Here is a 26,591-nt window from a genome sequence, read left to right as displayed (position 1 = left end):
ACAACATGAAAGCATGGATCCATCCTGCCTTGCATCAACGGTTCAGGCTGGTGGTGGTGGTGTCATGGTGTGGGGAATATTTTCTTGGCACTCTTTGGGCCCCTTGGTACAACGCCACAGCCTACCTGAGTATTGTTGCTGACCATGTCCATCCCTTTATGACCACAATGTACCCAACATCTGATGGCTACTTTCAGCAGGATAATGCGCCATGTCATAAAGCTGGAATCATCTCAGACTGGTTTCTTGAACATGACAATGAGTTCACTGTACTCAAATGGCCTCCACAGTCACCAGATCTCAATCCAATAGAGCATCTTTGGGATGTGGTGGAACGGGAGATTCGCATCATGGATGTGCAGCCGACAAATCTGTGGCAACTGTGTGATGCCATCATGTCAATATGGACCAAAATCTCTGAGGAGCTTCCAGCACCTTGTTGAATCTATGCCACGAAGAATTGAGGCAGTTCTGAAGGCAAAAGGGGGTCCAACCCGTTACTAGCATGGTGTACCTAATAAAGTGGCCGGTGAGTGTATATTGGACCTTATTGAGATGCTGCTGATGTTCCTAGAGTAATACAGTCCTGGCAAGGGAGGTGAATCATTTTCAAGTGGGTAGTAATTCCAGCCATTGACTGGGCACACGTTCCTTTAGAGTTTTGTCCCTTGCACTGTTTTCTATCTATACATATTGTGACATGTCCTGATGATTATCTAAGCAGTTGAATGTATAATAATCTCAGCATGTGATAAGTTTACACTGGTCTATACACATCTAAAACCTACAGCTTTATGTTTTCATTTAGGGGCTGACGTCCGAACTGCCAAAATCAAAGACGCCGGGCGTATCCTGGAAGACACTTTGCGGAAATTTCTCTTTGACCTAAATGTAGATGATGGTTTGGCAGCTGTGGGATACAGTACGACGGATATTCCTGCATTAGTGAAAGGAACTTTGCCTCAGGTATATAAATCCATAATGTAGCAACCTATCATCAACTTTATTGTTTCTAAGGAACTTTGGGGGTCACTTGATCCTGGGTCAGTAATTGATTTGTATCAGTAAATGGATAATAAGGGTAATGCATATGGCAATGAGTAATAATGAGTTACATAATAATAATATGACCTATTACCATGATGCTAAGAGTCTGGGGTTCTCTGCTCATCTTTTGTACTAGTCCCAGATCACTGGCTTTGAAGGAACCAGAGTTTATATAGTACAAGGTTATTTTGTGTATCATCATTGACTTTGTTTGTTACTGATATCCATTAAGATTGGTCATTTGACCAGTGCATTATCATATTATTATAATGAGCTTATTGTACTATATACTGTATCTAATGTATACTTGGGTGGTCTCCAAGCCTTGACTAAGTGGAGGGTATAGTAACATACCGGAGTCTATTCTCCTTGAACATACATATCAATCACTACACATGGGTAGGAGGAGCGCACAGGATGAGCTCTGTGCTTGGCTGCTGCTGACTCCTTAAAGGAGGAAACAGCTGTCAACGTGCTTGTCCCCTGTCCGTAGAAGAGACACGATAATTTGCATTTCTTATGAGAAGTTTGAAAATACTGCACATCTGTCACCATTTACAAAGGAGCTGACAGTATTACCTTATATTCCCCTGAAGGTTCCTGTAAACCCATTACAACAACAGTACATGTGGTAACCATTGGAACCTTATGTCACTGTAGCCTTACTGTAATTTCATTTTTTATTGTCACCAGACGGTTACAGATGGGGATCACACTATTATAGGGGTCATGAGTTTTATACCCTATGTCTTATATATACAGGCTTAATCAAAAATCCTAGAACACCCAGTTATTTAAAAAAACAAGAGGTAAAATAAATACCATCCTGAATACCACATTGGCACAAGGGGAAGCTTTTTCAATATTTGGGCCACTGGTATCTACAAAGTCCAGGATTTTCTCAGAAATCGAGTGTCACAATTAAATTTGCAATATCTCTTGTGGTTCCAAAGTTATCAGTACAGAGATTCTTCATAGATTCTCAAGAAGGTTTATAACAATTGTATCCAGCGCCCTCAGCTCTGCATTCAGCACCATGGACAACACATCAAATAGCCGTGTATCACAGGGAACATTCCCAGTTGTTGTTAGAACTTCAAAATTTTAATCCACAACAGATACCAGAAATCTGCTTGTAGTTTCAATTGCCGAGACATTCCTGGTCTTCTTTGATATTCTTTATGATCACCTTACATTTGGGAAAAGTGGTCTTTGATCCAGTATGGTGGTTTTCCAAGATGGTGGCCAAAATAAGTTTAAGTTTCAGGGGTAATTAGATATGTAATTTCCTTTTATATCCTGAAAAAAGGGTGTCCTGAGTCTTCTGAAAAGAAAAAAATATATATATATATACCGCATATACTCGAGTATAAGCCAAGTTTTTCAGCACAAAAAAGGGCTTAAAAACCCGAACTCGACTTATACTCGAGTCTTCTGTCTTCAGCTTCGGCTACCCATGTGGTCCTGTCGCACACACCATGATGTCAGCTGCTTGCCGACATCATAGTGTGTGTGCAGCCATCGGCACACACTGTGATGTCAGCAAGCGGCTGACCTCATGGTGTGTGCGACAGGCTATATACTGGGGCGGCAGGCACTGGCTATATACTGGGGCGGCAGGCACTGGCTATATACTGGGACGGCAGGCACTGGCTATATACTGGGGCGGCAGGCACTGGCAATATACTGGGGCGGCAGGCACTGGATATATACTGAGTGGGCAGACACTGGCTACTGGAGAGAAGGGGGTTGCTGGCTATATACAAGGGGACTGCTGGCTATATACAAGGGGACTGCTGGCTATATACAAGGGCGCAGGCATTGGTAATATACAATGGGGTTGCTGGCTATATAGAAGGGGACTGCTGGCTATAGACTAGGGGGCAGGCACTGGCAATATACAAAAGGGCAGGAGCTGTCTATAAACTAGGGGAAAGCTCGCTGTATACTGGGGGGCATGTGCTTGCTGGCTATATACTGGGGAGGCTATAACCAATGCATTTCCCACCCTAGGCTCGAGTCAGTAGGGCTTATTTACGAAGGCCCCTTCTACACTTGTGTTGCAGATCACGTTAGAGTCTGATCAGGGTGCGATCAGGGTTTGGTCAGTGAAAAACTGACATTTTGCATCAGAGTGCAATCAGTTTTCAGTCAGAGTTTGTCTCAGTTTTTCACGCGCGTTTTCAATGCATTTTCAATGCAATTTCAATGCGTTTTCACGCCCAGATAACGCACGTGAAAAGGACTTGGGACTGAGATCTATCTTTTCTATGGCAATTGATCAGTGAAAAACGCATTGCACTTGCATTGGACTCAATGGGGCTCATTTACTAAGGGCTCTGCGGCCGCATTTTCGTCGGGTTTCCGCCGGGATATGCACCGGCTTTCAGAAATCGGGGGCGTGGCCGTCGGACAACCCGGCGGATTCGAAAAAAACACGGAATTTAAAAAACAAAATGTGTCGCAAGATCAAGCACGACACCTACTGGATTTCGGGCGCACAACCTTAGTGAATCCCGGCAGAACCCGAATCCACGTCGGACAACGCACCGCGGGATCGCGACAGGACTGTGTAAGTAAATGAGCCCCATTGTCTCAGAGTGCAATGCGTTTTTGATGCGTCTCCATAGACTTGTATGGTGCGTTTTTCATGCGCATGACTTGCAAATGTAGAGCATGCTGAGATTTAAAATGCGTGTGTGTGCGTGAAAAAAATGCAAGTCTGAAAAAGCCCATTGATTACAATGGGTCAGAGCGCTTCGCAAGTTCTGCGTGTCAAAAGCGTAAGTGTAGAAGGGGCCTAAGAGTCGCGGATCGCACTGTAATCGGACTTTATACTATTATCCGTCCCTATTTACAGCATTGTGTATGGGGGCCGAAAGGTTGTCTGGTCCGGCCGGAAAGTGAATCCAGCATTGCTCCGGCGTCCATGTTTGTTTACATGTCGCCCGGACCGGAGCAATAGCAGCACGGGACATAGGAGGGTGTCGGAAGGTAAGTATATTTATTTTTTTTAAGCCCCCTCCGGCCACCTTTAGTTTTTTTTTCATAACTCTCGGACAACCCCTTTAACAATGCAATACTGTGGAAAAGCAGGGCTGTGAAAAATGCATTCAATTTCAAGAATTGTAGCTTATCCAAATGCAGTGTGGGAGTGTCCTCCCGCTGCTTTACTCTTAGTGTTCTACATTAAATTGCTCCAGTTCATTGCAGCCAAATAACTTACTTTTTTTTTGGGGGGGGGGTCTTGTACCCTGTGTGTATCTCTGGACATTGCATAGACTAGGCAGGCTTGTCATTCAGGAATGTACTGACTGACTCTGAGCTGGTGTCTTGCTGTGAATGAGTTGTGGGATTAATTCCTTCATCTAAGTATTCCTCTAACAGCCTGAGATGAAGTTTTTGAAAGTTGAACATTTTTTAACCCTACCAAACCCTTAACACAAAAGGTGGGTGATTGGTTCGTAGTGTTAGAACAGCTGTGAAAATCCTCTAGTATTCTGACTCTCACCACATTGGCAAGTGTCCATTGGAATTGACAAGCCAGGGAAGCATCCGGGGTTTTCATCAATAATCCTTTCCAAATCCTTTTCTTTTTATCATGACTGCTGGATATAACATTCCCTACATCAGCATCAGTTCTACTATAATAACAGAGTGACCCAGCTATTTGGGCTGCACCAGTTTTCTATCTGACTTTGGACTGAAAAAACACCTTGTACGTGTATTTGAAAAGTGTCTGTGCCAGTTTGTCGTGGATGCACTGTTTCCAACAAGACATAAAAAATGTGCACCTAAAGGGGCGAGTTACTGCTTAGTCTGAGTTTGCGCCACATTTCTTACAGCAACTCATCAGAAATGTGTCTCATCCTGTATGTTAAAAGTGCACCTACAAAAAGATGGCGCTCACTTCCCGAGCCGTCGAGCAGTATTCAATAATCTGAAGCACCCTGCACATTTGTGCACTTAGTACAACCTGCACTACTTTTGATAAATCTGGACCAGTGCCTTGTATTCCAGGAAAGTGCATTTGCAATAACATAGTGGGGCAGATTTATCAAGCTGTCTAAAAGTTGGAATATTCCTAGTTGCCCATGGCAACCAATCACAGCTCCCCTTTAAAAATATTCATGAGCACTGGTAAAATGAAATCTGAGCTGTAATTGGTTGCCATGGGGAACTAAGAATATTCTGACTTTTAGACAGTTTGATAAATCTGCCCCAGTATTACTGTCTGTCTGTGCTGATTTATTACTTACATACAAGGATACTTTTATTTCATGCATAATATGTTCATTTACATTTTAGGAAAGAGTAACAAAGTTATCTCCCAGAGCTCACACTGAAGAAGACCTCTCCAAGTTGTTTGAAGCATCAATGAAACTTTATTGATCTGGAGCATAACTGGGATAAAGTTTATTGCAATTAATACAACACATTTGACTTGTGAAACGCAAGTCCTAGAGCAATGTGGGTGCTTACCGAATATGCCAGCCTGAGCAAGGTCCCTCCGTCCTACTGTGAAAAGTATAGATATCCTGTATCATAGGGAACCTGTCATCAGGAGCCCTTTTTCTGGCTCCCCCATGTCCCCATAGAGAATAGAGTGCACATTGCCAAGGTGTTTTTAAAATAAAACTGTCCGTTTCTGATAAAAAAGGAAAAAAAGCTGCATCTGATTTAGAAGCAGGTTGTGAGAAAAGTTCCATTTTACCTTGTCATTTATTCATATATGTGTTAATTTAGGACCACACACTGGACATCTAAACCCAGAATTATCAAAGATATAAATCAATAACATGCAAGTTATACTCAATCTTCTACATCAATCTGCTCAGCTCCTCCTGCTCTATAACATGCTCCCTGCAGACTGGCCTGCAGTTTCATGGTGACAGATTCCTTTTAATTATTATGTAGAGAAGGTAATGCCTTTGATTACTGATCATTTCACTAAATCATGTAAACCAGATACTTTATAATGCTGTGAATGTTAATTTATTATGCACTAAACTGCCAATCGAAATTATGGTTACTCTGAAGCTGAACCAAAATATGATCAAAAGTTTGATTTACATTGCTAAAAAAAAAATCATCCATTGTCTTATTTTGGAAAATTTAAAATAGATTTAACAAACTATTAATAAACCGTAGCAACAACTTTATATTGTCATTTTATTTGTTGATTTATATCCTAAAATATTTGTTAAACCTTCGAGGAAAATAAATCTTAAGATATTAAAGGGAATCTACCATCACTTTCACTGATGGTAGACTAGTCCTACTTACAAGCGCCTGAGGAATCCTTCTTCTCCCCCCAATATAACCCCAAAAAATGCTTTTCTATTTTAACCATCATGTTTCTCTGTTCAAATGATAGTGGGGGCCCCTAGAACGGACCGGGTAAGTAAATCTGCCCCATTCTGTCTTCTATTTTATGAGACTTCCAGGCGGGAAATGCCAAAAGTTGCCATCACAGGGCTCAGTAGAACCCCCTGTAGGACTTTGTATACTAGGTTTTTGGCATACAAGTCATTAAACTGAGACCAGTGTTTGCGATTATTTTCCTCTCCATGCCAAGTGGGCATAAAGGGTGCCCTGCCAGCACTGGAGTGGGCCAGAATAGGGTAATCCTACTGTTCGCAGGTTTTTACACATAAATTCTCCAGGAAGAGCCTAGTGTAGTCTTTCCCAGCGGCGCAGCCACCCGCCACATAATAATATTTCCTTTATTTATATAGAATACACAGATTACGTAGCGCTGCACAGAGCTTGCTAAATTGGTCCCTGTCCCGACGGGGCTCACAATCTAATCAACCTACCAGTATGTTTTGGAGTGTGGGAGGAAACCGGAGGACCTGGAGGAAACCTACGCAAACACAGAGAGAACATACAAACTCTTTGCAGACATGAACTATGTTGGACTTGAACCCATGACCCCAGCACTGCAAGGCTGTAATACTAACCACTATGCTGCCTTGCATAGCCTAAACCACTTCATGTATCCACCACCATGGGGAGTGTGTCTTCCATCATATGCCGTTGCACGAACACCGACATATGATAAATTCTCCCCAATGTTTTTTATGGGAAAACCCTTAAAGACCAAAACAAAGAAATAGTTTTTGAATAAAGCCTGGGCTATTGTGAAGGCAGAGATCACCGAGTATCATCAATGCCCCAGGTCAATGAAATGGGTGTTTTCATCATAAGCGGAACTATAGGCTGCCAAATTTGAGAAATTGAACTTTATTTTGCTTCCCACTTTCCATGTTTGGCCATATGGCGCTTTTTCTTTTGAAGCGGTTTGTCTTCAATTTTCCAACTTTGATCCTGACCTGGAGAAGATTAATATTAGTTGTCTGATGAAACTGATGATCTCTATTCATGAGCTGTTCTGGTCTCCCACACAAAGTCAAAAGGCCATCACATTCTGCCTCTGTGTTTCATCAGGATCATCTTCATTCTACTGGGTTATTCTCATATTTGCATGGTGTTATAAACTGGTGACAAACCATCTACACATTAAGACTTCAAGGCCGGAATAAATCCAGAGATAAAAGTAAGAATACTGGGGCACATTTACTTACCAGTCCCTGGCGCGTTCCCCGATCCGGACTGTCCGACTGGAATGCATTGTGCCGCGATTCACTTAGATCGTGCGCCCGATTTCCTGCATGTGTCGCTTCCCCGCCGGAGTTCACCTTCTTCTTCCTGGTGCATGTAAGTGCATTGTCTTGCAACACAATTTTAAAGTTAAATCCCACGCTCAGTCCAAATCAGTCGGATCGTTCAACAGCCCCCCCCCCCATCTCTGTTGCATGAAAGCCAATGTGATTGCGCCAAAATCCGATCGCGTGTGACACAATCCCCTTCTAAATACCTGTCCCAGTGGCGCAAATCCCCAAAATTTCCAAAATCCAACGAAAGTGCATTCCGTGGACGCTTAGTAAATGTGCCACTATCTTTTTTTTATCCATATTTGGTGCAAAAAAATGCATCAGACAGAGCCTAATAGGTTTTTTGTTTAGTAGGTAGAAACCTCTACAGATTTGTCAACAATTCCTTTATATGTAGTTTAGACAAGCGTTTAAATAGCACAGAAGAACCTCACAAGTTGTAATTTACTACAACATTACAGTCTGCAAAAACCCAAACCTGATTTGATTAGATGTGATTATAACAGTTGGACGTTGCGATCTAATGTAGTGCCGAGACACGCTTATCGCAGTGCAGCCCTAGCCATACTTCAGAGGGAGAAAAAGGAGGAAATTCATCATAAACATAGTGCGCCGGATATACTAAGGAGCACCTAGATAAATTCTATGCCAGGTACCTCCGTCCGGTACTACCCACTCTGTGCCCATCCCCGCCCACTTGGCATAGAGGTGGTGTAAGGGGGGGGGTATAATCCCTTTCTGTGCGCAAAGAATTGCAACTATTTCATGGTTTGAAGAACCTCTGCATACTGAGTTTGGGCACCTACTATAGTGAAATTAGACATTTATAATCAGTATATTGATATTAATGAGCCAATTCTATAGCTAGAAAAAGGATCTTTCAGCACTGTACCCATGTACGGATTTCTTTCAATCATACCCATATCAGGTGTTTTTCGATTAAACAATTTTTTTACAGCCGCATCCCACAATCCCAGAAGACAATAGGAGGACACATGGAGCTGATTTTTTGCACAATATTATGTTTCATACAAAATTAGCCCAACCTTCTGCACATAACATATTAAGGGCACATATTGCCACTAGGATTTAATGACACTCTAAACCACAGACATGAGCGCTGGGCCCCCTTATTAACCAACTTCTTACCAGATGTTACCTGAAAATGATGCTACCTCTATCATACCCATATTCATATGTTAGAGGGTTACATGTGTCTAACACTGATATTTTAATTTTAAAGTATCATAGATTAAACAAAGAAGGTTTATCTTATTGAGCCTACAAAAGTGGTTGGTCAGCTTCATTTTTGGTCACTGTGAATATCAGAGTAAAATTGTTTGTTTTATTCTTTAATATGATTTTTTAAAATATTCAATATTTACACATTTATTTAGAAGACTCTTTTTATTTTATGAGCCTAAATCTTACCTACAATCTACCTGATCTTACCTACAGCTCTTTCTCTCCCCCATATGCATTGAACATGTTGTCCATAATCCTTTTGAAAGACTCTTCGTCAGGATAAAGCGTGGCCAGAGGCAAATTGAATAGATTGATCTTCTTAACATTAAGCTTCTTTGATGTAAAAGTGAGAGTGTGAATCCCTGGTCACATATAAACTAATCATAGGATTTGTAGGTGAAGTGCCCTACATCATCTTAATAGAATCAGCTTCCTAAATGCAGAGAAATATTAATTGGTTTTAATATGCAAATTAGCAATTCTGTGCATTATGGGTGTGAATTTCTGTCCACAGAGTTTTATAGGTGGCTCAGGGAACTATCAATGAAACTATAGTGGATGCTTCTGGCAGAGGAGAGAACAGCCGTGGCTGTGGTGCTCCAAAAGGCTTTAGATCCGCGAGCTACATAAAAATGTATAAAAATACTCTTGGCAAATGACTACTGGTGCCCTGGATTTCTAATAACCCTTACAGCTACACAGTCATTGTCCCCTTGAACTGACCCAGAAGTGTATTCAACGTGCTGCTCTAGGATTTGGTTTTCTTATAGAATCTCTGACCCAAAATCTGATCTGGATAATAGGGTGATGTTCTTAAAGGGAACCTGTTATAAGGAAGGTCATTTTTACATGATGACGGGTTCCAATAGCCTCTGATGTGTTGATTCCCAAAATGCCTTTGTCGTGCCTCTGAATAATTCCACTGCTTTCTAATTGTTCCTTTAAAGATTACCGTTCAAACGAGAATTGCATGTGGCAGTGAGATAGCGAAAGCAGTGGAAGGAAGCGGCTGAGGGAGAGCAGTGAGGGAGGAGGCATTGTGGTGAACACGACTTATGTGGTTTGAATTGCCCCCTCCCTAGGACTCACCTCACACCACTGGCAGGGAGATAGATAATGTCAAAGAAATTATTAAAATTATTCAGATGCCCAACAAAGGCATGCCAGAGGCAATTCATACCTGTCATATAAAAATGACCTTCCTGATGACAGGTTCCCTTTAAAGCAGAGAGATCTTCCTGCATATAGAACCTGCCATGCGACCTTAAGCGAACACTTTAAAAAAAAAAAAATTTTATTGAAAACTCCTGACACATTTGATAACTATTATAGTTCTTTATTCTAGTCTAAGGCTTAAGTATAGTAAATTACCAACATCCAGAGGTCCATTTGTAACTAGGGGTCATATGTAAGTTGGGTGTACTTAAAGGGAACCTACCACCACAAATCTACCTATAAAGGTAGATCGGGTGGTAGGTGGATCAATGGGACGTGAGGATAGCCCTTTCAAGGACTAATCCTCACGTCCACGCACTTTTTCAGTAACTTGTATCAGACTTTTATGCAAATTTTATAATGCGGCTACTGGGGCGTGGAGTAGCCGCATCTGAGGTTACATGGCGCGGCTACTCCACGCCCCATAGCCTCTTTTCTCCTCCTACTCACCATCTTCGGCGCGCAGCTGCTCGTAGCTGCGCGCCCTCGTCCGACGATCCTGCAGTCTGCGCATGCGCAGAACAGCAGGCCCGCGCCTGTTCAGTCACTGCTCCGAAACCAGGGCTGCACAGGCGCGGGCCTGCTGTTCTGCGCATGTGCAGACTGCAGGATCGTCAGACGAGGGCGCGAAGATTGTGAGTAGGAGGAGAAAAGAGGCTACAGGGGTGTGGAGTAGCTGCGCCATGTAACCTCAGATGCGGCTACTCCACGCCACAGTAGCCGCATAATAAAATTTGCATAAAAGTCTGATAAAAGTTACTAAAAAAGTGCGGGGACGTGAGGATTAGTCCTTGAAAGGGCTATCCTCACGTCCCATTGATCCACCTACCACCCGATCTACCTTTATAGGTAGATTTGTGGTGGTAGGTTCCCTTTAAGTACACCCAACTTACATATGACCCCTAGTTACAAATGGACCTCTGGATGTTGGTAATTTACTATACTTAAGCCTTAGACTAGAATAAAGAACTATAATAGTTATCAAATGTGTCTGCAATTAATCTTAATTGTTAATCCTGGTTCTTATAGCAATGCAACATGTTTAAAATCCAATTGTCACAGAGACCAAAAAAAATTTGTCTGGAGCTACAATTATGAAATATGGAGTTCCGACTCGCATACAAATTCAACTTAAGAACAAACCTACAGACCCTATCTTGTATGTAACCCCAGGACTGCCTGTAATGATAACATTTTCACTAAAACATGCAGTACCTGCAGCAACTCCTATTGGTTTAATGATGGGTTCCCTATAACATTAATTATACAGGCAGTCCCCGGGTTACATACAAGATGGGTTCTGTAGGTTTGTTCTTAAGTTGAATTTGTATGTAAGTCGGAACTGTATATTTTATCATTGTAATCCCAGCCAGAACTTTTTTGGTCTCTGTGACAATTGGATTTTAAAATTGTTGGGTTGTCATAAGAACCAGGATTAACACTAAAGCTTCATTACAGACTCCTCTGATAACTGTTACAGCTGATCATTGTAGCCTAGGACTAAAGCACAATAAATTAACAATATCCAGAGGTCCGTTTGTAACTAGGGGTCGTATGTAAGTCGAATGTTCTTAAGTAGAGGACCGCCTGTTTTGTTACATGTGATATTATAATAGAATGCTGGATCTCAGTAGTTCATAAAACTTAACAAGTTGCTGATACTGTACAATATGATTTGTGTTTGGGGGGGGGGCGCATCTTCTCTGTCACATTAAATACCTTCATTTGGAATGGATTTGGGTGACAGTGCACATTATGCTTATGACTATTAAAGCATTAAATCCCTGCTGTACTACACAAGCCCCATTCACTCCTGGATGGACGGGCTACTGATCTTTTTATGCGTGGGTAATGGATTTGTTGTGATCACTTGAGTGAGCATCAATGGGAGGATAAACAATTCCTTTCTGGAACATGCAATTCCCCATCTGCTGAGAGTGTTTAGTGCTGGGGAGAGTCAAGCCTGAAGCAGATGAGCACGCCGGCCAATCTCATGCTAATGACATGCAATGCAAAAAGCTGGACGCGTGGCTCAATAAATCACACTGTAATTGAGTCTTTGGGTCATGTTTTACACCCCCCTGTCAGTGGTGTGATTTCATATGTGACAAAAGCGATGGATTTCGGAGCGGTGTTCTTCATAAATAATTCACTTCTTGAGACATATATAATTCTGTTGAACACATTTTGTTAGTGATGATTTTTGTGATGAGTTTTCTACATAAATCTGCAGGATGGGACAGAAATATCACACAATACACATTGTAATGTCACCCACCCCTCTGCTTCATATGTATTTATATGACTAGTATGAAAATATAGGGATTGTATCGCTTTGTTCGGGGGCTTATATGTGGTATGCTCTTCTTTTTACAAAAAAATATTGATAGAAATGTAAATGTGGCAGAACTAATAATAATAATCACATTATGCGGATCATAGGGAACATATACAAACAAAAAAAAAACATTACAGAGTAATACCATAGTGAGATGAAACAATAGGAGGGAGGACACTGTTCGCAAGAGTTTACAATCTATGAGTAACTGTGTCATTTAATGCTTTGTGACTCCACTGTTTGTGAATTATGATTGAATTAATCTTCAGTCACATATGATATAATTTGAGCTTGTGCCAAACTACACATACCACTCTACTACATCTGCATTTTATAAATAGCATGCCATGGTTCTGTGCACTTTTAAATTAATTAAAATTCCCAAAAATGTACTATTGGATACAATGCTAAGGTATGAGAGACGCTACCTTACAGCCAAAGAGTTCACTTGCCCTATGGGGGAATCTTGTGTGTGCAGGGTCTGACATAGTGCAGACTTGTTCTTAGACTTCCCCTTCATTTTTTCAATGCTCATGTTCTATATTCTATCGTTACACAGTAGAACTGACATTATTGAGAATTTGACTTTACATGACAAATAGCTAATGGTCTTATTGGTTTATGGTTATTGTTATTATTATGTTTGATAATTATTATAAAAAATATGAAGGCATGCATTCACCGTATTTCAGTAAACAGGATAGCCCATTGTTGCAACTACAGAGAGTCCTCTACTTAAGAACACCCGACTTACAGACGACCCCTAGTTACAAACAGGCCTCTGGATGTTAGTAATTTACTGTACTTTAGCCTTAGGCTGCTATAAACAGATATAATAGTTATCAGAGGTGTCTGCAATTAAGATTTATTGTTAATCCTGGTTCTTATGACAATCCAACATATTTAAAATCCAATTGTCACAGAGACCAAAAAAATTATGGGGTCTGGGGTTACAATTATAAAATATGCAGTTCCGAATTGCATTCAAATTAAGAACAAACCCGCAGTACCTATCCTTTATGTAACCCGGGGACTACCTGTATATTGATATATTCCAATATCATAGACTGTAAGCTCTTGGGATCAGATAACGCATTCCATCTGTTTGCTTTGATTACATTAGCCCGATCTAAATTTTCCTGTATGTTGTAGTCTTTGGTTTGTAACCTACTGCAAAATATGTTGTTGTTCCATAAATTAGCATAAAAATGAGAATTATTATCATTAATTATACTAATATTGGTTTTATGAATATATTATGGGATGTATGACACATAATTACTTCTCAACCAAGACCTTCACCAATTTATAGACTAAATTCAGGACGGTTTAAATAGACATCAAAATATCTGTAGATGCCAACAGTTTTGGCAGCTATTCATAACATTGGGTTCACTTTGCAAAATAAGCCATATGTTTTCATTTTTTTTTATAAGATGTACAAATAATAATTTCATAAAGAGAAGAAGAATCCCTGTGATACATTTTAAGAAAATTTCGCAAACTCATTTCTGAATAAAAATGTTATGTTCTGTAATAGAAACACACTGGGGGGAATTTCTCACTGGGTTTTTTGTCTATGTTTGGCGTTGTTTTACTGCAGTTGTGGTACAAATACTGTTTTGCAACTTTCCATTGCGCCAAATGAACATAGGACAGTGCAAAGTCATTATTTGCATAATGACTTTTCACAATAATGAACTGAATTCATGATTTACAATTTGGCACAAAATTACTCCAGTCACCCCCTGGCGTAGAAATAGGAGAAAAACCACTACCAAATTTATCAAGACCAATTTCTCCTTAGAGGGACATGTGCCCCAAAAAAGAACATTTTAGGACAAACGCAAAAAAACTCCAATATTATGAGACAAACCAAAAAAAAAAGCAAATACAACAACATACATAGACTCGCAAAAATAGAATTGAACAAAGACAACCTGTAATGATAAATCACTATGTTTTTACTCTGTTATGTTTTATTTTATTTGTTTATGTTCCGCACCTGGAAGGTCAGATTTTTTTGGAATATGATGGCGGCATATAAAAAAAAGATTATTATGATTATTATAAATATAATTTGCAGGTGTACATACATTTTTCTTAAGCTTCTAGAAGTATATCTGATCTATAAACCTCCATCAACATTATGTGATGTAACCTTGTCATTCTGCTGTCTGCTAGAGCAGAACTCACTCAAATTTGTGACACACTCATCCCGTCAAAGAAGTGTGCCAGAGTGATCTACAAAGCCTTAAAGAGACAATGCAGGAAACTGCCCTGGGGTGTTTACTATTCACATTGGCAACAAACCTTTGTATGAATGGAATTCTTGGCAAGACAGATGGGAGTAAATAATGTTACAATGTGGAATAAGGAATGAGATGAGATCACAGCTCCAGCCCGGCCATCCTTTGTAAACCTGGACAATGATCAGGGGTGCAGAATTCTGCAACCTATTTATGAGAGACTCAGATCAGTTTGATCAAGCTGCCGGACACAGCACTCTACCTCAGGGAAAATGAGCACGATATGCAGCCGCAAGGAGGACACTTTACAGACCTTTAACACATCTTTTTCAACCAAAAGTAAGGAACCTTAAATTAGTTCTCCGCACTGGTTAGATTTAGTAAAAATTAAATTTTTGTTAATTATAAAAATATATGAATGCATTTAATGTTTCTTAATATGTTGTCAAATTTTAATTGAATATTCGTTATAATGTATAGCACTCCTGACAGACCCTGTGTATTTAATATCTCTAAACATGATGCAGACAAGGGGGAAAAAGTTGGCAGACAGAACCCCAAAAAAAGGAATATACTTGTATAGATGTAATGCTTTAGGGTATACATATAAGAGAAGCAAAAAAGCTGGCATAATAATAGAAAAATCAGACAAAATAATACAAAAATAAGAAAATTACGGCCTGTAATTACGCTAAGGATACAGTAATTGCTTTATTTTTTTGGCACAATATTTTTTTAAAGAGGGTTTTATTTTGCTGTATTTAGAAGGTTTATGTTTGTACAATTTACAATGTATGAGCAAAAAAATTCTTTGAAACATCTGTTATTTGTTAATAATCTCTGATTTGTGCTGCTCCTACAAACGCAAGGCCTAGTGTAGTGTAATGAGGCTGCGGTGTGATATTACATCCAGTGTTCATGTGATATTACAGTTCAGTGGATCTTGCATTGTATATAATAGGTATAATAAAGTCCCAGGATTGACATTTATCACATATCCACAGGATGTGGGAACCAGACAAAGTGCACAAATTAAAAACAGGGTCCTAAGCCTCTTCTTTGGTAGTACGCTAACACAGTAAGCAGTGGCGTAACTAGAAGCTGATGGGCCCCAGTGCAAAGTCTGTGCCGGGCCCCCGACTATAATGTATGGTTTATAGTAATAGTCTTCTCACATGGCAAAGTGAAACCATAAGGGCCCCCTAAACCTCTTGGGCCCAGGTGCGATCGCAACCACTGCACCCCCTCAAGTTACGCCCCTGACAGTAAGGAAGTGTGGGAATGGCACAGCAGTGGAGCTTTCATGCTACTTCTCTATTCAAAGTCTGTGAAGGCCTTCAAGTATAGCCGGAATCTGCTATTTCCATATTTCCCATAATCTTTGAATAGGATAACACTGGCCCAGATCTATTATTCGGGCTGCGCCAGTTTTGCAATCAAAAGAACGTCTTTGGAGTTTGCACATGTATTTAAGAAGTGTCTGCGCCAGTTTTATCCCGACAACACAAAAAAAATAAGCACCTAAAGAAGCATGTTACTTGCTTAGTCAGAGTTTACACCACACTTAATATAACGAGTTGACAGAATGGAGTCAAACATTGTAGTTTAAAGGTGAACCAATAAAGAGGTGATGCACGATTTGCCAGCGTGCACCGGATATTTGAAAACCTTACCCTGGTGTTAAATAAACCAGCGCACCCTGCACACTTGAAAGGCAAACTTTATTTTAATTAAGTCATTTTTTAAGAAGAAGTGGACTTGGAACCTACCAGTGGAACTCCTAAGTCATCAGAAACTATCACCCGTCTGCAGATTAGTGACAAACCCATGGGACAACCCCTTTAAAGAACTTGCCTTTAGTAATGAGGTTGCTCATATTTTTAGCATTATCTCTGTTCTGTTATAAAGCATAGGAGATCATAGTATCAATATCATAGTAGAGTATTATCTTCTTACACTACAATTTTTGTAATCAGCAAGGAACCCCATAAATCCTATACATTACCTATTTGAATAAAAAGTCTTCATATAATGTTTCTAACATTATCTTTATTTTTTACTATTTATTTATTTTATTTTCTACTTTTAATTCCTATTTTTATCATAGACCGCCCTCTATTCTGTGCCATCCTGCTCCTCACAGGTGACTAGTGATATTGTCAGTGGTCTCGCAGAAGGTATCGGGCTATCACTTCCCCTTGTATCACATTGTCCGGTGTGATCTTTACAGAAATATATTGTCAGAGCTTGATATAGCTACTTAGCGACAAACCCTTTAAGAGACATGACCCTTCCTCAGGCCTGAAGAAGAAACAAGAAGATCTAGGAAATACATTATTTTAAAATGGAATATCCTACCCCAGCCCCTGTGTAACAACCAGGGGCGTAACTTGAGGAGGTGCAGAGGGTGCGGTCGCAACCGGGCCGTGGAGGCTTAGGGGCCCATAAGGTGTCACTTTCCCATATGAGAAGACTATTACTATAAACCATACATTATAGTCAGGGGGCCTGGCACAGACTTTGCACTGGGGTTCATCAGATTCAAGTTACCTCACTGGTAACAACTTTTATATCCTGTTCACATAATTCTACATTATTTTTATTTATATTTTCTATTTTGCTCTTTAGTCCATAGTATACCAAGAAGAAGACTCTCCAGTAACCAGAGGATACCATCAAACAATGTAAGTGCATCAAAACATATACAGCAATGTAAACTGACATGTAAATGTTAATAATGTACATATGTGGGAATGCATCCATGTATCCCCCACGTAGTTGGCGTCTGGAGCATCCTTAACGCATCCTACGTGGAAAGTGATCCGTCAAACAGCATCCTAGATCTTAGCTTAAATAGGAAGATTTAACCCCATAAACACTGCAACCCCATAAACACTGCTAAGAAAACAAGTTCAAATATCTTTATGTTTGCTAGGATAATTGCTGATAGAGCCTATCAAGCCTTCGACATCAACATAAATAATTGATTTACAGCTGGTCTGTACATCATATTCATATTTATCACTGTGATGATTTGTGCAGTCTGTGCTCTGCAATTTCTGAAGCTCCCACAGTATTGAATGTGGAGGCTCGATGCATGCATAAAGGGAACCTTTAAGAGAGCTAAGAGCACAGCAGTGTGAGGACACACCCCTAGTACATTTAAAAATCCAATTATAAAAATCAGTAATTGATGGCACAGCAGGTTAAAGGGAACCTGTCAGCAGAAATTGACCTAATAAAACACTACTAGTATGTTCTCAAGCACCAGAACATCTTCCAGATCATGTTTCTTTTATGACCCAGTATGGTGGAATCATTGAGAAAAACTGAGATGTAAATTGGTTGTATAAAGTCAAGGAGAAGAGTTTAACACTAAAGTCAGGATGAAGGGGCTTTCTGAGGAAGAGAGAGCTTGACTTCAGTGTTAAACTCTCTGCCTCCTTGACTTTATACAACCAATTTCTATCACATTTCCAAGTAGTTTTTCTCAATGATTCCACCAGACTGGGTCATAAAAGGAACACGATCTGGAAGGTGTTCGGCTGCTTGACAACATACTGGTAGTGGTTTACTAGGTCAATTTCTGCTGACAAGTTCCCTTTAACCTGTTGCTCCATCAATTAGTGATTTTATAATTGGATTTTTACTTTAGGTTCTATTTTTTTAAGGTTCTTTAAATGTACTAGGGGTGTGTCCTCACACTGCTGTGCTCTTAGCTCTCTGCACAGATCTGCTTAGCTATTTTTCTGGAATATACAGCTTGCCCATTTTTAACAGTCCTGCTGTTACTAACAACAAACACTGGTTGTTTTATGATAAAGAATTCTTATATATGGCTGCTGTGTGTTCTTTCTTCAGTCAAGTTTGTTGAGTTATCGGTGCGACCCCCCCCCCCTCCTCCACTCCTTTTTGACTGATGATTCCGGAGAGAGGAATCAAGAGTGGAGGTCTGGGAGGTCACAGTGGATAACTATACTGAAGATTAATATTCAGTGTGAGCTTAATAATAATAATTCTTCAGATTACAGATTACGTAGCGCTGCACAGAATTTGCCAAATCAGTCCCTGTCCCCATGGGGCTCACAATCTAATCACCCTACCAGTATGTTTTGGAGTTGGAGTTCAAAGCAAACATGGCAGCGGTTATCTTTAGTGATGTTATCACTTCATGAGGGTCGGATCTGCTGACAGATGTGGTTTACAAAATCACAATGGACGACAACCATTCCTTTCCCTTTTAAGTAGGTGAATGTAGGCGGTGGGCATGGGGCACCTGACTCCGATGACATTATACATGTGGATGGGGCTACTAAGCATATGGTGGGCTATGGTCAACTTCACATGATATAAATACATATATAGACCTCATACAGCTGTGTGTACTTTGTGTGCTGTAAGCAGAGGAATATGATCCCCCATCTGTGGCCCGGCTGACATCCGTAGGTGAGCACCGGGGGTCAGCTTGGTCATGCACCGCGACATGACCGAGCCTGAAAGAGCCAGTTGAGACCATTAGTTAGCCGCAAAAAAACAGCTAATATATAAATGTTCATGGACACGTGGCTTTACATTGTACACGAAACATCACCAGTGTAATATCTCAATTTATTATTTTATAATTCATTGTACAGGTCATTGATCCTCACTGGACAAAAAAGTATCTTCCACCGCAAAGTGACCTCTTACATGTTCTATGCAAAACTGAAGAGGTTTGGAGACTTCCTCCACCAGAGCCATTTAGACATCGGCGCTCTGCAAAACATAGTAAGTAGAAGGGATTTTGAAGGGATGCTGTGGAAAACAATAGTAGTCCAATCTGCTTCTTTATGTATTACATAAACATATTTAATAAAAATTGCTGAAGATAGACTCATTACAGGATGAACTGCTGCTAGATACCCCCTGCATGCAGCTGTAATCTTGGCAACTAGTGTTCAGTTTCCCTACAGCACCCCCACAGGTGAAATTAAGCAGTACACATTTTTCATGTAAATCAGATGCCTGTATCATGCTTGATGTCCTCCAGGGCACTAAAAATGTGGTTCATCTATAGAGATCTAAACAAGGAACCCATCGCTTAGTCCTTTTAATCTTCTAGCTATGTTTATTTGACTGACAAACTCCCCTGACACAAAACTAGAATATAACAATTGTAACATGGTCATCTGAGTTTGTATGTTAATTCTGTGGCCAACATTAATGAAAGTGTTTGCGCCAGTTTTCTGTCTGACTTTGCACTGAAAAGAACGTGCAAACTGCTTGTCCATGTATTTATGAAGTGTCTGCGCCAGTTTTATGTCACGGCTGCTCTGTGTCTTGTTGGTAAAAATGTGCACCAATGGGGGCGTTTTAGTGCTTAGTCGGACCGTGTGCCGTGTGCCACCCCTCAGGCAGAGTACACAAAGTACAGTTTACACTATTTTTGATAAATGGGGGCCAATACGTTTGTAAGTATGCAAAAAGAAACATTCAAACTAAATTATTCATTTTTATTTTACAGGTGTATGTATGGAATTCAAAACACCAAAATTTGCCAAGACTCAGCAAAATGTGGCACTCCAAAATGTAAGAATTTATTTCTAAAATAGTAGTATAGTAAAAAAAAGTCAAAATATCTATACATGGAGGCTCATCTATGAATAATCTTAAAGCGATTTACCATCTTTAAAGGGGTATTCTCATTTTGGCAAATTAATGTTATCGTTTGAATAATGAAGATGTATACAATTTTCCAATATACTTTCTTTATCAATTTGTCATGGTTTTCTAGATCTCTGCTTGCTGTCATTCTATGGAAATGAACAATGAAGATTTCTAGTGGACAGAAATCTGTCCATGGTCACACAGGTGCACGGTTCCTTGTATCACAGAGAACAATCAGAGCTGCGTGTTAAAATGAGTCGTGTACCTGTTTGACCAGGGTCACATTTCTGTCCACAGGAAACAATGAAGATTTCTATAGAAAGTCAGCAAGCAGAGATCTAGGATACTGTGACTTACATTTTCATTATTCAAACAATAACATTACCTTTAAGGTATTGATGACCTTTTCATGGGATAGTTCATTTTAGTTCATCAGATTGGTGAGAGTCTGACCCTTGGGACCTCCCAGCTGATCATCTGATTCTAGCACATGAAAGTTAAGCTCCATTCTCTGTGTAGTGGCTGATGCCAGGAACTGTAACTTAGTAACAAAAACATGCAATTTTCAATGTGCAGTTACTTTAGAAGTCATTTGCAACTTGCAAACAAGAAATAAAGTTTTTAAGTCAATATTAACCTAATATTCACCGTCTTTCTTAAGTGTTCATTAAAAATATAAAAAATATGATTTTACCAAGTCAGGCCAATTATGAAATGAGGACACCCACCGGCTGCCCCTAATGATTCTACAAGCCAATAAATTACAATGGATAATTAGTTCCCAGCTTCGTGCCGCGGCTTAACATGCCAAAAAAACACATTAAAACTGAGATTACCCATCATTGTTTTCCATGAGAAATTGTTAGGAGAAAATCTAATTAATAAATTACATGTATTACCGGTAACATGTAAAAAAATTACCATTTCCTATTATGTCATTTTTTACATATACTGTAATGCAAAATGTATATATATTATTATTGTTTGTGATAATAATATTGTTTCTTTTTGTTATATATTTTGATTCCTGCACAAATCCTAAGTATCAGTATATAGGGCACATCGCTGTGACATGTCCTATTCATGTTAACTGCTATAGAGGATGATTGATAGAAATTACAAATTACTTTTGTTTTAATCTTGTCTTTTAGGACGCCCTTCCCTCGCCATCTTCAGTCCTCAGTGTGACCAAGCAGATTGCCAGCACTTTGCCAACAACAAACGTCACTGCTGTCACAGTAGGGTAAGTCCCCTCCCCAGCTAACTCTAAGTAAGCAGCTGCTGCCTGTGTGACAATAGCCGCACTGTGTAATTGAAGTAGGTCAGGTCCCTAATGTCCCCTGGACTTAAGAGAATAACAGGTGGCTAGGGTTAGGGGTCAACTATTTACCATAAAATGCAGGCAACTACAAATGATCTAATTAGAAACTTCAGACAGCGGAATCATAATCATATATTGCCTGCTGATTGCAAGCACAGGGGACATTTCAATGACAATGGACATCATAGAAAAAGTACAGCGCTCCAGTACTAAAAATAGAATACCCACTACAAGCCATTGTAATGAATGAGCCCGATTTCCACTATATTCATGACCCGTCCCATTCCTAATACATTGGACATTCGCATAAAACGTCTTAAATATGCAAGGAGGACATTGTCTTGGATTATTTCTGTTGACTTTTAGGATAATAATTGCACTTTTAAGGTGCCCAATAAGGACTCTTATAGCAATTATTCTAAGCAGGTGCACAGTTGCTTGTATTACAGTCTTGCCCGTTCTTCTTGGCACGCGTACGACGCGGCGTCATGTACAAAGCACTTAATTATACTGTTGATGGGGATATTTTGAGTCCATTAGATGATTGTACCCTTTTAAAAGAGTTTGACAAAAGTCCTAAATAAGACCCACATTGAGGGATGAAGGGAACAGGAAGTCACTTTCGCTACCCTCACAAAATAAGAGCACTTGGCACAGTATGCGTTCCGGAGTAAGGATGTTATTTGGCATCCGAAATCTGCATTTTATATATAAAAAAATAAAGTAAAGAATGTAAATTGTTTCCTATTGTTCTCCCGCAGGTGCGATGACCCGAGGCTTGTAGACATTGAAGAGGACATTATCTATGAAAATGAGGCCTATTTGCCTCTAACTGCCGACTGCATACCCAAAAAATCACCAAGTTTACTCCAGAAAATGGGCTTGAGATTTAGGAAGTCTGTAGAGTATATTGGTGCCTCAAACTGTGCCTTTGAGGAAGACTGAGACAAGCAATATATGACGTGCTCAGGATTCCAAGCCAAAAAAACTAACAGACCTGTTTGCTTGACTATATTTTACTCTACAAATGCACTTGAAACAAAACTGGAAATAAAAAAGGGATGAGAAATATCTGGATATTATTGTACGACACGGACGAAGTGGATCTTCAGAAGTGGATCTTCAGCTGTTTTGGGAGCACAAGTTTAAGAAGACTCCTTTCCTGGCTTGGAATCTTGGGATTTCATGGTGGAGACATGAAAAAGAAAAAAAAACATGTGGATGTTTGGTGTTCCCTCTAAGTTGTGCACTCCGGAAAGGAAAGAGGTGAAATAACCTACTAACAAACCAAGTTACTGCTCTACCTTTTTGAGAGTGCACATTTTAGAGGTAACATGGAAGCAGTTTATGGTAAAACCTATTTGTGGAACCCAGATTATAATAATAATAATATTTATATAGCGCCATCATATTCTGTAGCGCTTTACAAATCATAGGGGACATATACAAATATAATATTACATTACAGAGTATAAACAGTCATATGGAACAATAGGAATGAGGGACCTGCTCGCAAAATATATCTAATCAAAACTTTGGGCTGTATTCACATTTTGCAGATACACTACTACCATACTTTAAAGCTGCACTATGTCAATATATCCTTTGAATATGGTGGGCCAAAAATTGAAGCAGAGTTCCTTTACTTGACACCTAATACACCTTTTTACTTTGATATTTCATCTTTGCCATGCAGTAAGCTGTATTCTGTGTACACATTGGGGAAGACTTATTAAAGGGAATCTGTCAGCAGTTTTTACTATATAGCTGCAGAGATTGGTTGGTGGAAATCTGTGTAATTATACTTTTGTGTGTGTGTGTTTAGTAGCAGCAGGAATGTAAATATGCATTTATATTCCTGGATTGTAGCTGGATCTAGTGCACTAGTGTGTAAGATCTTTTCACTGTAATGCTGTACTGCCCCTGCCCTTGAGTAACTGTTGATGGATTCAAACAGAAGATTTCACACACCAGTGCACCAGCGTTCTTCAGGTCCAACTACAACCCTGGAATAGAAATGCATTTTCTTTCTTCATAGTCCTGCTGCTACTCAAAACACACTCAAAATATGGTTACATAGATCTCCACATAATACTTTCTAAAGATTTGAATAGTAAAAAGAATATTACATGGATTGTCTCCAAGGCCGGTACCATTGTCTGCAAGCTTTGTGTGGTCAGAACTGCTGACAGATTCCCTTTAAAAGTATGTATTTTCAAATGATAAATTTGAAAATTTTTGCTGATTCTTAACTTGGCAGAAAAATGTAGCCAAATATTGCCACATTTGCATAATTTTGGTGCAAGTCTCCCTTTCGGTGGAACCACTCCCCTTTCACTAGGCCATTCCCCCTTCTAGGACTAGTCTTCATAAATGTGGAACATTGTATTTTAGGTGTTTTTCTAGATAACAGCATTTTTGCTTCCAAACAAACTCCCTATTAGGTGTTGTATACGATGTCCTGCTCCATCAGTTCCAATGCACAAGTATAATCAATGCCAATCCACAGTGTTCAAAATTTTATTCTCCTTATGGAAATGCCAATTTCACAAAACAAAGTCTTCTAACCCCCTTAAACTAAGTCCAATTTATTTGAAAAAACATTTAAGCCAAGCACTAGCCAAAGGGTACACCTAATGTAAGAACAAAGACATTTGGGGAGATTTATCAGAAGTGGCAACCAATCAGAGCTCAGCTTTCATTTGAAAAACTGATGTGTGAAAAGGAAAGCTGAGCTCTGATTGGTTGCCATTGAGCAATTAGAACAGTTTTACCTCTGAAATTTGATAATAAATCTCCTCCGTGGTCTCTAAGATATCGGCTTGACCCATTTTTCTCTGCCGTTGTTTTATACGTTTTGTATATTGTACTGAGCAAGTTGCCTCCCATGATAATGCTTTAATGAGTTGGGGCGTAGCGCGGTGATGTAGTATTATATCTGGTGCTATGGATTGTATTACCGGATAAGATGCTGCCTGGTAATGAATCTCTTTTAAAAGATCAGATTATAGTTATAATGGAGGATAATCTGCAGGACTCCTGAGCTGGAAGGGCAGGTTCTTTTCCAGCACTATTATATTTTAATTTACCAAATGCTTGGATGGTGTCAAATGATCAACCTTTAAGAGGGGGCTCACAGGTGGACCACAGGTTGTGCTCCTCCCCAGACATAAGGTATTACATTTGCCTATCTCAATGAAGCTCCGTATGCTACTCATGAAGCCAAGCAAGGAAAGGGTTATTTATTGGTTTACATATTTATTACGAAGAAGTTTTATGGGGTTTTTTTTTAGCTTAACTTATTTATTTATAACTGGTTTTATACAGAGGATCGTCATTCAAATGTCACCTAAATATTTTATGATGAACATTTTATAATGAACATACTGAAGAAGCTTGAATATCCTGAATAAATGTATTTATGGATGGAATGTGGATGATTATGGGGATGAATGACTGATTTCCATATTTTGATGTGTGATTTTTTTTTTTACGTCAATAAAATTATGTGCATTAAGAAAATGAAGGGTTTCGTTTTTTTGCATATTTAATAAATGTTTTTCTTAAATTTTTGCCCATTAACATTTTAACAATGAAATTAAATAATGAATTGCTAATTAGCAACTCAACAATTGAAACTGATTTAATTGATAGAGTGTGGTGTGCATATGCATTCTAATACTCCCTGTCCTCTAATATTCTGATCAAATCCAGTGTGTTCAATTACCTATGGGGTGCAGCCACACTTTAGTTTTTCAGATGCAGTTTTTGAAGCCCAAAACAGGTGCGGATCATAATGGGTAAGGACTTATCATTAAGGGTGATGGCAGTCTGTTAGAAAACGCATGCGTTTTTTTTCAAACGGATCCGTTTTTGACAGGTTTGACCAATTATCTTAATTCAAACTGGTCAAAAACGCATTCTATAACTGCTTAAAAACGGACCAAAAACGCGTTCAATACGCAACGTGTGCCATCACCCTAAGAAGTTCTGATCCTCCTCCATTTTCACTCCACTCCTGTTTTGGGCATCAGAAACTTCATCTGAAAAACTGAATGTGTGGACGCACCCTTAGAAGTTACCTAATTAGTAAATGGAGGACATTTCTCTGTATAACTACAACTGTTTTGTGACAGCCGCAGAGGTTTGTTAGGGAACATTAGTGAACAAAAAGCATCATGAAAAACATGGCAGGTATTAGATAGTTCAGGGATAAGTTTGTGTCAAAGTGTATTGCTGGTTAGGCTTTATGTATACATTAGGCTAGGCTCTGCACACCTCACTGTTCAAACCATCATGAGTAAATGGAAAGAGTATGCACCAAACTGACAGCCCAGACAAGGAAATGCAACCAAGTGACCCAGAGATCCATAGGTCAGGGGAGATAATGGGCTTGCCGACACAATTTGAAAGTTAAATCCTGCGCTCAGTCCGAATCAGCGGACCCCCCCAATTTGTGTCGCCTGGAAGCCAGCACAGCGGCCCCACGATCCGATCGCGTGCACCAAAAATTGGTTGCGTGCCAAAATCCTAGCGCAGACACTTGCTAAATACCTGTCCGACTTGTGTAATCGCTGAAAAAGGTGAACAGTCAGATGAAAGTGAGCAGCACGACCCTTAGTAAATGTCCACAAGACAACTATCGGCCGTGTAGTCCACAAACCTGCCCTCTATGGAAGAATGGCAAGAATAAAGAGAATTTTGAATGAAAGCCATAAGAAGTCAACTTTGCAATAAGCAATGTAGGAGACACAGCAAGCATATGGGAAAAGGTGCTCTGGTCACATGAAATAAGAATAAGAAATGGAAAATGGCATAGGGATGTCTTGTCCCGTAAAGTAAAATCTCTTTTT

The 26,591-nt window shown here is 39.7% G+C and overlaps 2 protein-coding genes across 3 annotated transcripts in view; both read left to right on the top strand.

The window, feature by feature from the left end:
• The window catches only part of ADHFE1 (alcohol dehydrogenase iron containing 1), a 28,026-nt gene extending 21,817 nt beyond the window's left edge, over positions 1-6,209 (top strand). For both annotated transcript variants that reach the window (XM_072151799.1, XM_072151800.1), the window contains exons 14-15: positions 809-966; positions 5,356-6,209. In XM_072151799.1, coding sequence (XP_072007900.1) covers positions 809-966; positions 5,356-5,439 — 242 coding nt within the window. In that variant the 3' untranslated portion in view covers positions 5,440-6,209. The remainder of the gene's footprint in view (positions 1-808; positions 967-5,355) is intronic.
• Positions 6,210-14,243: 8,034 nt separating this feature from the next.
• On the top strand, positions 14,244-24,402 carry VXN (vexin). Its single transcript, XM_072154664.1, has 6 exons — positions 14,244-15,110; positions 17,400-17,455; positions 19,406-19,538; positions 20,275-20,339; positions 21,569-21,660; positions 22,500-24,402. Exons 1-6 carry the CDS (start codon positions 15,044-15,046, stop codon positions 22,681-22,683), a joined length of 597 nt encoding a protein of 198 aa, XP_072010765.1. The 5' UTR covers positions 14,244-15,043; the 3' UTR covers positions 22,684-24,402.
• Positions 24,403-26,591: the final 2,189 nt, after the last annotated feature.

The sequence above is a fragment of the Engystomops pustulosus genome, chromosome 5 (genome assembly GCF_040894005.1).
Source record: "Engystomops pustulosus chromosome 5, aEngPut4.maternal, whole genome shotgun sequence".
In the NCBI taxonomy this organism is placed as follows: Eukaryota; Metazoa; Chordata; class Amphibia; order Anura; family Leptodactylidae; genus Engystomops; species Engystomops pustulosus.
The sequence above is the reverse complement of the archived record's forward strand: the minus strand, read 5'-3'. Positions and strand labels throughout refer to the sequence as shown.

What these genes read in the sequence shown, in the direction of transcription:
- VXN (XM_072154664.1), top strand. Translation starts at nt 15,044, where the DNA reads ATGAGCACGATATGCAGCCGCAAGGAGGACACTTTACAGACCTTTAAC. An exon ending in AGAGGATACCATCAAACAAT is followed by an intron (nt 17,456 to 19,405) that starts GTAAGTGCATCA and finishes TTCATTGTACAG; the next exon opens with GTCATTGATCCTCACTGGAC. An exon ending in TCGGCGCTCTGCAAAACATA is followed by an intron (nt 19,539 to 20,274) that starts GTAAGTAGAAGG and finishes TTTATTTTACAG; the next exon opens with GTGTATGTATGGAATTCAAA.